This window comes from Diuraphis noxia, unplaced genomic scaffold, assembly GCF_037042655.1.
Source record: "Diuraphis noxia isolate RWA-SAM2 unplaced genomic scaffold, SU_Dnox_SAM2 contig0001, whole genome shotgun sequence".
Lineage (NCBI taxonomy): Eukaryota > Metazoa > Arthropoda > Insecta > Hemiptera > Aphididae > Diuraphis > Diuraphis noxia.
The window spans coordinates 75,569,802-75,583,869 of record NW_028301711.1 but is presented as its reverse complement, the minus strand read 5'-3'; the positions used below and the strand labels follow the sequence as shown (position 1 = coordinate 75,583,869).

Genomic DNA, 14,068 nt, shown 5'->3' with positions numbered 1-14,068 from the left:
GTAAGTAAACGAAACTAGTGGTGTGCTGTCATCAGGTCCGTAATTAAGAGGTGGAGGGGGGATAAATTCCCTCAGAACCTTAATAATATATGTATTCCCAGCTACCACTCACTGCGTTGTACATTCAAAATTTAGAATTTAGAGGGTATGTTAGAAGTAATAATTAAGATTGGGATTTTGTGGCACTTAATATTGAACAAATATGCAGTACCTATAAAATAATTGTTTCAATAGGTATTGCTAAATTTGTGCTAAAAATATGCAAAAATTGGAATTTTAAAATAATGTTTGGCACACAAGTTAAGGTGCAACAAGAAATAGCCACAACACGTTTAAATAAAAATATAAAAATAGTATGGTTAGGTTAGTGCACTAGTTTACTAGCTATGTTAACATTGTATATAACCCACCCTTTTAATACTTTTTTGATAATAATTGCAGTCGTAAAATGTAACAAAAAAGGTTCCCATCAAAACTTAAAAATGAATACCTGCAAACATCTAATATAACATTATATGCGACCGTGTTAGTTGGTCTATTTTACGTAATTATAAATCTATAAGTGTACTTCAAAAAGGTATGTAGTTTGAAATTTATTTCAAAGAATATGAACAATTTTGATTAAAAAATACTAAAATATCTCAGAGTCTAATAATATAGCATTAAAGTCTAAAAGATCTCAACATTTAAAATATGCAAAGTAAAATGTTTAATTTCAGTTCTCTGAGCTATGCAACAAATTTCAAGATTATTCTGTTTTCTCTTAAGAACTTTATAAAAAATATATGCAAATACTACAAAATCCTGACCCTGCTAATAATATATTTAAATTTATAGTGGTGCTGATACCAAACACACAAACATGGGATTTAAGAATTTGGGTCAATGGTGATTGTTATAACCCCTAACAACCTCTACCTTGGGAACGCAACTGCATCCAATCTGTACAGAATTTCTTAACTCCATCAATTTAAACATCCGGTAGAAGATTGATAATGGTTAAATACTATTGTTTTTACTATAAACTTTATAGGAATGATTCACATATTTTAGATTCTTGAATTACTATGACTTGTATTATCATTAATTATACATACCTATCTAGTACCTACTATTATGTATAACCAATATTAATATTTATCTCAGCATGAATGCCATCACTATATTTTTTCAATTCAAATTTTAGCCTAATATTTATTCTAATGCTTATTATAACTATTCGGACAAAATTTATACAAATAATACAATACATTGTATAATACATTTATTATATTAATTACTATAATTTTCAAATCGTCATTGCTCACATTTTTTTTTTTCTAAATAGCTATTATCACGAAGAGTATCATCATTATTATTTAGTATTTAAAAGCTTAATGACTCAGAATATGAGTGCATATGCATGCAAGCTTTAGTAGGGACTTTATAGAAACAAAATATTAAACAAAGTTTAAAAGTTTAACGTAGCTAATAAGAGAATGGTAAATAATGTTTTCATAGGAGGAACGGTGGTTATAATCAATCAATTAAAATTTAAATACATTTAATATAAAATTAAAAACGTGTTAGAATTAACGACAAAAAACATACAAGACATGACCACATTAACTGCTATGTCCACACACATATACCTTGTGGATATATATTACCTTCCCTCAATGGCATGCACTCATATGTGAAGACACCGAGTTTTCTAAATATAATATTGTACGTGTAATATTACGATGGGGCGCTTGAACAACATATTTTTAAATTAAAATAATCTGATCTAAGGTTAGGTGATTGAGCACATGAATCTATAAAATGGATTAATAATTATTCGATAGTTTAACGAAAAAATTAGAAAATAAAAAATACCTATATCTAGTGAACATGTTTATAATTAAAGTATGAGTGTGAAAATATGTTTGACAGTTGCGAAAGGGCTTTGATAACGCGTTCACTAATTATTTCACAAATTGTTTTATTTAATTTTGATATATTTCGCAGAATCCTTTCACAATTTATAATCGAAAAACCTGAAAGCGTTTCTTATATATGGTGATGATGAAGAGATTTAATTAAATATCGTCAAGGAATTTAAAAAAATGTAATCGATTTTTAATTGAAAATCAACTGCGAGTTGCGACATTGTGTTTTTATTAGGTATTACTCTTACAATATACAATAAACATACATAAAATACTGTTTATACAGTGTTTCTGAAATTTATGAGGTCATTAGTATATGTGTAAATGTGTAGGTACTCGCTGTGATGATCTTATAAAGATCTTTTAAAATTTTTTTTCTATCTTCAAAATCTGGATTTATCATGTTATTTTAAGAATATTATCTTAAATGTGAAAATAAACACTCGAGTCGTATTTTTTGCGAAATTCTCATACAAAGCGAGGCGTCATATTATTTTTGCGTTTTTCACGCTCAAGTCGTCGATTAAAAAAAAAATGTTATGTGTACTTAAATGTATGGCTATAAATTTATTTAAAAATTTGTTAACCCTAGTTTTGTTATAATTTCATGATTTAGTGTTAATTAGTTGATAATGTAGAACACTGTATTGATTAGTCATGTTTATTAAATGACAAAAATCAAATACCACCGCTGTTTTTATCTTGTAGTGTTCTAATAAAAATTGATGTGTCGCTCCACTTTTTTTTAGTTGATCACTCGAGCGTGATAAACGTGCGACAAACGCAAAAACGATGTGACGTACCTACCCATTTATAATATGAGAATTTCGCGAAAAATACGAATCGAGTATAGTTATATTTATACTTAAGACAATATTCTAATAACCCTGAATAAACACAGATTTTGAAGATAGAAACAGGGTTGGGTAAGCTACTCAAAAAGAAGTATCGAGATACAAGATACTTTACTTTGGAGTATCGCGATACTATAGATACTCGATACATTTTAATGAAATAAGTAATGGATTTTTAAAAATTGTGGGGATGGGCCTTCATTAAGTAATTAGAATGACAAATAAATATAATAATAAAAATCGACACTTATTCAGTAATAATAATACATTAGTAATAAAACACCTACTTTATCGCGAAAGGTATACACTATAACGTAGTAACTATTAGGTACACTATTATACAAAATTACGGATATCTAATAAGGTATACGAGTATACAGACGTAAAGACCCATCCAATGTGCGTGTGTCATAGATCTATTATATATATATATAATATTATATACAATATACATCACATATATAACTATATTTTATGATTTATCGGTACTGGGTTGAACAATTATTTCCAACCTACAATATTGAATAAAAATATTAATTATTATTTTGATAATAAATTTAGAATTGTATCTTGTATCGCATCATAAATTATTGTATGAATTACTAGATACGTTGATTAAAAATGTGTCACGATACAAGATACTCGATACTTCATAAAATTATATCTAAGATACTGTCCAACCCTGAATAGAAAAACACTTTCAAAAAGTCTTTATTTGGACACCACAGCGAGTACCTACGCATGTGTTAGTGACCTCATGCATTTCAGAAACATCCTTTATGTTTTAAGTCATTATCGAGATTGGTTGATAATATAATTATACATAAACAATAAACGATAACTAATTGATCTTTATTGATACCTACCTATGTTATGAAGGTAAATCCAAAATATATCGGGCGATTCTATTAACATCGAAAACTCGTCATCTAAAAAGTTTAAGAGTTTTTGAAAATATTTTTTTTACATAAATAATTTAAACTCATTACCAAACAAAAGTTTATAGAAAAATATAATTTTAATATATTTATCTTTATAAAAAGTTCTTTGAGATACACAAAACTAGGTACTCTCGTCAAACTTTAAATAATGATACCAAAAACTAACTAATCGTTAAAAATTCTTATAGATATTAGTTAAAATATTCTGCGAACAGTGTTAATATTAAAAAAGTATCAAAAAAATGAAAACTTTAAAAATTATAATGATAAAATGTACTTGGTAAAAATGTTGTTTTGTAATAAATTAAAACTATACTAAAGAATAAACTGTGAAATAACTTAATACTTTTCTAGATAATGAGTGCGGTTCGTTGTTAAAATAATTACTCAGTTTATTGTACCATAAATATTATATGACTTTGAAATTTAATTAGACTATACCTATCTCCGAGAGCCCACAAAATGACGATGACGACTGACGAGACGGGATTAAAATTTAAAAGCTCATCTCTTATTATGTATACATAATATATAACACATCTATTCTGAAAACGCACACAACAACCGATACGCATTTGAGACATTACATAGCGCATTATTAGCTATTCACTAAGTATTTCCATCCTCATTTATCTTCCTTCAATATTATCAATTATTCAAATTCTAATATTTGTGATATAAAAGTTTATTTAAAGACCGTATTTTCAAGCACTCAGAATTTTATATTATTTAAGAAGTAAGGTCTAACCTAACCTTTTTGGTTAAGCACGTGATTTTTTTTTATAAAATGTATTTAGGTATAGTAGATGTAACAATTGGAATCAAGGTTTCTGATATATTAAATATTATGCACTTATAGGCTTAAGATACTAGCCCTATTTAATATTCCTGCGTCATAATACAACTAAATGATATAGATGTTATGATGCTTTGACAATATTATAAATAATAGATTAACATTTTTTAATTTGTACACACATTTTTTTTTAATTATTGAACATAACAACATCAACAGCAAAGGTTATTATTTTTTTTGTTCGACACATAATGAGTGATTTCTAAAACTAAAATTATACAATTAATATGGCGTTAATTTTGTGTGGTTGCCAATAACATTAATATTATAGTTATCGTTAACAAAATATTAAAATTGCATTGTGTAAGTAGGTTTTTCTCAGGAAAGCTAACATTTTGTACAAATTGTCTTACTGTAAAACTGTAATACACTCAATTTTATATTTATTTTAACTTAAAATCAACCTTCTAAATGAAATCGTCCATCTTACTATACACCTCAATAATTCGACCACTGGTCACTTATTCCTTCCCAATCTGGGCATCAGCTTCAACTTCAAAAATCAACGAAATCCAAATCCTTCAAAACAAATCTTTAAGAATTTGTTTCAAAGCACCATGGTTCATGACGAGTAGACAAATCCACAACGACACGGGAATTCCTCTTCTTCAAGACTAGATAAAATACAATTTCAAAACTTTCACGCAAAACTCAAAACATCCGATGGAGCATAGTTTAACAATCTAGAAATCAAATCGAAAAATCTGGTCTACCGCAAGATGTTCTTATACCAAACCAAAGCGAAGACGAAGATCAACCATAATTTACCAACACAAATACTAACTTTAAAATGTATACACCTATCACAATATGTTAAACTAATATTAGAAATTATAATTAGAAATAGATAGATAGATTAGATTATAATCTTGTAATTTGTAATTTATTATCTGATTTGTAGTAGCATGTAATATGCTGAGACATTTTAATCTTAATAAATAAAAATATATATTTATTTTATGTTTCATTGCAAGAGATTATTATAATGACTATTATATTTAGTATAAGAATAATGTTTGAAAATCATTAACAATTTGCTAGAATTTTGACTTAGATAAAATAAAAACACACAAAACAATGTTTACAAACAATAATTACAATAATTTACACAAAAATTGTAATTTACTTATATTTAAAACAAGTTTGTATACCAAAGGACAATCTTTGGTTAAAATATAAATCTAAGTATTTTAAAATATGTCTAAGATTAAAAGTTCTGAACAATAGTATTAGAATGACAAGTTTGCTACATTTAAAGAGTTAGATCTAATTTATAGATTTTTTATACTGCTACCATGTTAATTGCTATAATTATTGGTAGCATGTGCCACTCTGTGAGATGACGGTAAAACGGCGCAAGCCAGCAGAGTATGGTAACAGGCCCTCTCTCCGTCACACAGTTGGTTATGGTTGCTTTAATTATTGTCAAAATAAAATTACAGAAGAAGCACCTTTTTTACGTTCATTGATATTTCACTTGAAAAAATATTTTTGATGCAATAAAAATATTTTTCAAAATTAAATTCCATCGAACCTAAACCTTAAGTTTTTTCAGTTAATCAGGTCTAAAAAATCAACTTATAATTCGAGTAAAATGGACCATGCGCGCTTGGTGAATTATTCATGGGGTGTAAAAAAGATATTTAGTGAGCGTAATGTATTTACATTAATTAATATTTGATGTTATCGAACTCGCAGTAAAGGCCGGGAATGGCAATATATTATATATTATATGCATCACAGCCGTTGTCAACGAGAACAGTAAGTTAGTAACAATATAGATAGGTACATGCAATTATCTCAATAATGTATGCACCTATAGTATTGTATAATATATACACGTTTATACCCGCTCGTAATGTGGGGAAATAAAAAATGTGATAACTTTAGAATTATAAAGCATCAGCCTCATAAAAACCAAAAAATAAATAAAAATAAAACCGAACTGCTTACTTTTTTGCTGCATTAGTCAAAAGGTTGATATATTTATGGCTTTTGCCAAAATTCGTGAATATTACACATTTCCATTATTGTTGTCATAATTTCATGCATACCAAAATCGGGGCTGCTAGATATATGTCTGGTACATTATAATAAATATAACTAAATATGTTTTTATTATAGTAAATTAAATAGTCGTAGATACTTGAAAATTTTATCAGTTATTTAGATTGGAATTTTCTTTACATGATTTAATTTTTAAAATATTTTGACTTTTTTTGAGATATTTATAGACAACTGAAATTTTCAATTTTTCTGAAAATTTGTTTTTGAAGTGTCGATATAATTTTTTTGGCCCTATCAATATATACTTGAAAATTTAATACAAAGTTCCTCATAAGTTATCCTTATAGTGATTAAAAAATTATAAGAATACATAAGCACAATTTTTTTATAAGCATTTTAAGTTCAAATATTGACTTAAGACGTAAAAATTACGGCAATTTTCAAATTATCTTAGATAGAAATTCATAAAAGTTTTTCTTTTTAGATCTAAGATTTTAAAATTTAATACAAGGCTCCTATCATATTTTTACAATAGCAGTTGAAAAATAAAAGAAATATATATGAATAATTTTTTTTTAAAAGCATTCAAAGTTTGAATTTTGACAAAATACATAAAAATCACGAAAATTCGCAAATTATTTTAAACTAGAAATTCATAAAGTATTTTCCTTTTATATCTAAGATTTCAAAATTTAATGCAAGGCTCCTAACATATATTTACAATAGCAGTTGAAAAAGAAGAGAAATATATAGTCACAATTTTTTTTTATAAGCATTTAAATTTAAATTTTGACAACACACGTAAAAATCACAAAAATTCGCAAATTATTTTAAGCTAGAAATTCATAAAAAATTTTCTTTTTAAATCTAAGATTTGAAAATGTTTAATAATCTACATGTAATATATCCTAGACAGATAAACCGTCTCCGTTCAGAATTGTTTTTCGTATACGATGATACCTATCATTGCATTCAAATTTAACCTACCTTAGTCAGAGGTCCACCCCACCCCCATTGTACAGCAGAGCGATACCCACTTACCCGATTTTTTTTTTACTATTTTACGATTACTTACGATATAAATAATGCATTTATTTATTAAGATAATATTATGAATTATTACCTAATGCAACCTTGTTATGATGACATCGAGAAGTATAAAAAAGTACAATTAAGGTTATTAAAGAACTTTGCCTCAAAACAATAAGAATAAAAATTGTTCTAAATTAAAAAAAAAATATGATATGCAAATTTTCTATAACTTACGTTTATTAATGTTTTAGTCTGTAAGTGAGCCACCAATAATTTAAATGTCCATATACCCTCTCTCAAATATATTAAATAAGATCCTCGACGAATAACTATATTTATAGCATAGTTTAGGTTTCGTTATAAGTTATAACTTATAACTACATAGTGGGTTAATTTTTTTGTATCTATTAAAATAAATTCTGCTATCGCTATACATAACACTGATACCACGCGTATTTTCATTATAACAAGTGTCTATTAAAAAAACACTCAAATATTTACAGTTTTGGTACGTCTAAAGGTTATTCTATTTTTATGCGTTATATCAGTATTTGTATCGAATCAATGTTTACCAGTTTGTATATTTAATATTTATAGTATTTTCGTTGCTTGGCGTTCGCATAAAATGTAATATAAATTTAATATAAGTTCATAAAAATATGTTGAACTTTTATGAGTGCAAATACAATCACAGGAATAAAATGTTCATCGTATATTATATTTCATTAGATTGGTTTACAAAATAAGATGTCGCCGCCGTTAAATTCGAAATAAAAATGTACTCGTTCCAATAATAGTATTATTATAGCATTAATATATATATTAGAGCTGTGACATAACATTATTATTATTTGAGTAGGAAAAAATATATGTGTGGTATAAAAATAATGACAGTAAATCTTATATAATATTGTACGACGTGCCTTCGATGCCGTAAAAAAAATTGTATTCGTCAATCAGTGGCTATTATTATGACTTGTGCCCAACGTTTGAAAAACGGCACCATTAATTATTGTGGTATATGTGACATGTTAATCTTGACAAAATACGTCGTTACTTTAAATAAAAATTTCTATGCGAAAGTCAAACTATATATTGCAAATAAAATAATTACAATCGTCTGTCAAGTGATAAAACCTTTAATATTAAATATTATTTTATACGTTTAATATAGACCTCGAGAAAAAAACAACACATAAATCAATTACACCTCACCGTTAGACGTTTCGGTTGTTCTCGCGATCACAAGCCACAACATAATAATATAATCGATCGTTCTGTTATGTATGTGCGAACGAATAATATACGATAGAATAGCTTTTGTAGAACTATTTGAAATCTCACTGTTCGAAGTGTACCTACCCATTTCAATTAAAGTAAATAATATACCAAATAGGTAAACGTGGATAAAAATATCAATAACAATTAACGACGACGATAATTAAACGTTTATACGTACCCTCGACGATTATATAATATTATTATGATTATCATGCGTTAACCCTCACTTTTACGTTACGTGATTACAAGTAAACAACCGTTTTATGACCACTTTGAAATTTACAGTCGGTAATCCGACTCTTGTCTGTCTATACGCAGCGTTTAGGTCTCTGTAGAAAATGTAAAACTATCATTTAAATACGTCGGCGTCCTCTGTGCACGGTCGCGTTCCTTTGATGTCTTTAGGTATGGCTCAAAACATATGGTCTGTGTGTGTCTTTGCGCTTTCTCACGATTACGCACACCTAGAATAATACATACAATAACATATTAATGTACATTAAAAATATTGTACCCAACGGCCAAGGCTAGCTAGTTAACGAGTTAAAATTTAAAATTAGGTCGATAAACATTAGCTTGATTTTATTTAGAAAACATTGTACCTAATACAAGGGTCACTATATTTTTGTTGTTTATAGGTACGTCTTAATCATGAGTTTTAATTGAAGTTAATAAGTTAATTTTATAATATGTTCCTCGAATCTATAGGTATGACGTGTTATAGTTTTAAAATTTATTTTTTTAAACGTGATTGCCTAGATATTGCGCTTCATCCTATATTATCATATTATCGTACTCTACTATTTTTTGCGTGACGTAGCTACTTAATTATTTTTAAATAAATATATTACCCGTTTTACGGTATTATATTTTCATTACCAGTAACCTCATAATTGTAAATATTTGACATGAGTAGGATTGGATTCTACTTTCTAGTATATGCAATATAACGAGGTATTTACTAGTAAGCATTGTGGTATACTGCTCAGTAACCACTAGATTTAGCCAATCACATAGGTAACTGAATTTTCCGGAAATCACGGTTTACGGAGCAGTGGAAAGTCACCTTTAGTATTAGTTAATACTTTCACAGATATATTGTATACCTACCTAATGATGTGCATCACATTTCAGCGGGAAGCAACCGGCGATTAGGATCTTGCGTTCAAAAAAGACCATGTGGATTTGAAGCGGCTTGTCGACAATTGGACAAGGAATGGTACATATGTATATGTCCTCAAGACTTGAGCGAGCCCACCGAAGACTTGAAATGTCTAACGAGAAAGACCGGTAATATTTATATTTTTTTTAATTCAATTGTTTTATGTCGATTCTTACTGTAGTTTGTTGCAAATATAGTGCCGGTGGCCCCAAAATCATTTGTGAACTTAAGCATCAACAAAAATGAACACAAATCATTAGAAACAGTGGTGCATCCGTTCACGACCACCAGTCAGCCAATTAAGACCACATTAAACCAAACGACATCATTTCCTCCGGTGAGCATAACATATTATGACTGTTTTAACATACGTAAATATAAAATACATTATGAAGCCAACGAAAAACATTTTTGAAATTAAGATTATTGATTCATTAAAACCACCTACCTAATGTTATATCCACATTCGCCACAATGGCAAAAACATTTTTTCTGGTACATTGTTTTAAGTATGTTTTTCAAAGAATACTATTACTAGGTATAATAATATGGCAATACGCTTATTATAGAATATCGATCCATTTTATTTCAAATTTCTGACAGAAATCATGACAGTGTTATAGTTGTGAAGTCGATATTTTTCAATATATATATAGTGTGGATTTGTAATTTATTTGCATGCATACTTATTTTTTCTAGTTTATTGTATATTATGTTTAGTAAGCACATCATTTGATATGCAATTTATACTATAAATTTGAAACTTGTTTAGTTCATTTTTATGCATATTTGGACCTTTTGATGTTTTAAGCCCCTTTTTTACGATTTTATATGCATGATATTTAATATTTTAGTGCATATTTAGGTGTTTTGTAGGCAATATCGAACTACTTCAAAAAAAAAAAATATCATCTTCAAAGTAAAAAAAAAAATGAGGGAACTCGCTCTGCTGTATACAGTGCCGTTATGGCGTGATGAGTGATGAACTGATGACTGATGGGACTATGGGGGAGAGTAGGGCACTAGCCTGGGGCCTTGTACTCTTATAAGAAACTTACAGTTAACGACTTGCACTTTTTGTTTTATACTTTTCTTAGCATGTTATACAACCCATCTTTGCTAAAAATAAAAAATAAGAACTTAAGACTAAAAACGCATGGTAATATATTTTTCTGAATTGAAAAGTATATCATGTTTCTTAATCATTATTAAAAAGTTATAAATAGTCATTTCTGCGTGCATTTTTAAGATGTTACAAACCTTCACTAATTCAAAGGTGTCACCGACCGTTTCATTCGAAATATAATAATGTTATTGCCTAACTCATAAACTATGAATAATATTATCACCGAAAAATTATGTAGATAAACATGTCTTAATACGTTAAAATGAAAATTGTAGACTGTTTTCCAAAAGGTGGCTATGACTGATGAAGTTAATAAGGAAATAGTAATTTCTATTATTTTGTCTGAGTAGAAATTTCGATCGTGAATTCGTCAAAATTTTCGTATTTATTTGTTTAATAATAATATACACCAAGGAGGAAAAACGAAATAAGCTGAGAATAGAGACACAAATATTTTTTATGTTATAATAACTGAAAACTGGAAATATATATAATTTATATTTCAAGTACTTAAGTACAATAAATATAGTAACTTGTGACTAGAATATTATTAGCATATTTTGACCAGGGCATCTTATATCTTAACGCCGACACTGGCTATATAGGTATATATAGGTAGTAACTTGTATGTTAGGTGTATATTGTATGTGAGTAAGTAATGGATGTGTTTTATTGCAGGAATTTCAATGATAAACTATTGCATAATAAAAAATGATTCAGAGAGGAGACTGTCAGTTTATATTTCTAAGGATATTTTACTACATATTTATAAATTTATAAACTTTTATTATAGTAATTTATTTTTATATTAATGATAGATTTAACGGTAGATTCAACTATGTTTCACCAAAAATAATCTCTAATTATATAAAATTAATAGGTACCTAGCTGTTATTAACTTGTAAGCCATTTTAGACCGGTGTAAATAGGCTTGTTGCAAATATCTAACTGAAAATTAATCAATATATTTTCAATATTTTATGACGTTGAGTAAAAACAAATAAAATATGTAGTGATTAGTGGAGAAAAGTATCATGTAATTCTTAATAAATAATATTTATCAAATAACAGCAATGTTAAAATATTGTGAGTTATATACTTATATATATTCCGTTAAAATGTATAACACCTATCATAAACATTTTGCATTTCTATTTTTGAGTTTTGCAATTTCCTGTAAAAACAATTTTTACTAAAAAACTTGTATTGTATCTTCATGTCTTGACTTCAAAAAATGGGAAATAGTATTAATTTTTAATTATAAAATAATTTGCGAAAATGTTCGTGACTTTGTAGAATTTTACAAAGTTTAAACTTGAAACAAATAAAAAATGTGAATTTATGATTGTACAATATAATATTTCAAAAAAACATAATATTTACATATTTTTAGTGCATAATATTATATTTTTCAGGTTTTTGCATCACATAAATACACGCTCTAATTATCTTCTATAAAACATAAGTACACCTACCTATATATGTAGGTATATATGTTTTATATCTTACAGAGACATGTTTTTAGATACGAATATTTTAGAAAATGTTTGTGCATGCGTAATTATACATGAACATTTCTACAGTCCCTCTTTTAAAATGTTCAAAATTGTTTTCAGCCAAACATTAGTGCACCATTAGATTGAATTTGTACGAAACCCGTTGTACCCGAAAAATCAGATTTTTGTTTTTGTCGTATCTATTATATTACATATATATATATAAATGAGTGTCAGTCTATCTGTCTGTCCTTTATACATTCCTAAATGACTGGATGGATTGGGACGAAATTTGGTACTGATATATATATTAGGCCTATGGGCAAAAGATAGGCAAAGTTAAAAAGTGATAAGCCCAACCCCTGGAGGTTCCCAAACAGATATTTTGAGATTTACGATGAAAATGCCAGTTTATTTATAAATGGTTGCTATTAGTGATCGATGTCAAAAACGAAAAATCCGATTTTTTGGGTATAACGGGTTTCGCACACAAATTCGTTCAAATAGTGCACAAACGTTTGTGGAAAAAAAATTGAAAATTTTGGTTTTTTCCATGGGGGGGCTGAGGAATATGTGTCTAGCTTACCTTCTCTGTTTTTTAATTTATAGTTAAACCGGTATCGCACAAATTCACTGATTTGCTGATGTACCTAGGTAGTATCCATATTCCATATAATATGTGTATGAAAAAATATTTGCAAAATAAATTATTTAATTCAATCGTTCACCCTTACTAAAAGGGAAAAACAGTTGAAGTGATATAAAATAATTATTGATTACCATACAATGCATATATTATTTTAAAGTTCAAAACTAATTCATGTAATCGAAAAATACTTGATGTTTATGAAAATATTAATTTTACATGATTTTAAGTCATAACAATAGTGGATAATTAAAAAAAAAAAAAACACTGCAGCAGTTCTTAATACCCGACTGACTCTTAATTCGGTTCTCTTCATACAATTGAATTCCACTTTGAAAATAATTATTTTATATATTATTTTGTTTATTACGAGTATAATATAGTGTTAAGAAAATTTTAAATGAAAAATATATTGTTTTTATTGGGTTCAGACAGTACGTCATACTCGAATAATACCATACTGTCAGAATACGCATTATTGTATATAATATAATATATATATATTTATGATATGTATAAAATGATATTTTATAGTAGTGAGTGCAATTAATCAGAAATTATCAACTTTAATACCATCTCAGTGTACGCAGAAAAAAACAGTGGATGTTCTACGGTCATTAGATTAATTCTATGAATAAAGCTTGATTGTAATGTTACTTTATAGACCGTTGATTTTAATATCTATATTAGGTAGAGTATACCATAAAATATGTTTTGGACAGAATTAAATTACAAATGTAATATTATATATTTTTAT

General features: G+C 27.5%; 1 protein-coding gene across 1 annotated transcript in view; it reads left to right on the top strand.

Annotated features, from left to right (window-relative positions):
* LOC107170318 (tyrosine-protein kinase transmembrane receptor Ror-like) overlaps window positions 1–14,068 on the top strand; it is a 55,127-nt gene that overhangs the window by 30,130 nt on the left and 10,929 nt on the right. Inside the window, exons 2-3 of the mRNA XM_089217243.1 lie at window positions 10,016–10,171; window positions 10,241–10,380. Of these exons, the coding sequence (XP_089073369.1) occupies window positions 10,016–10,171; window positions 10,241–10,380 (296 nt within the window). The remainder of the gene's footprint in view (window positions 1–10,015; window positions 10,172–10,240; window positions 10,381–14,068) is intronic.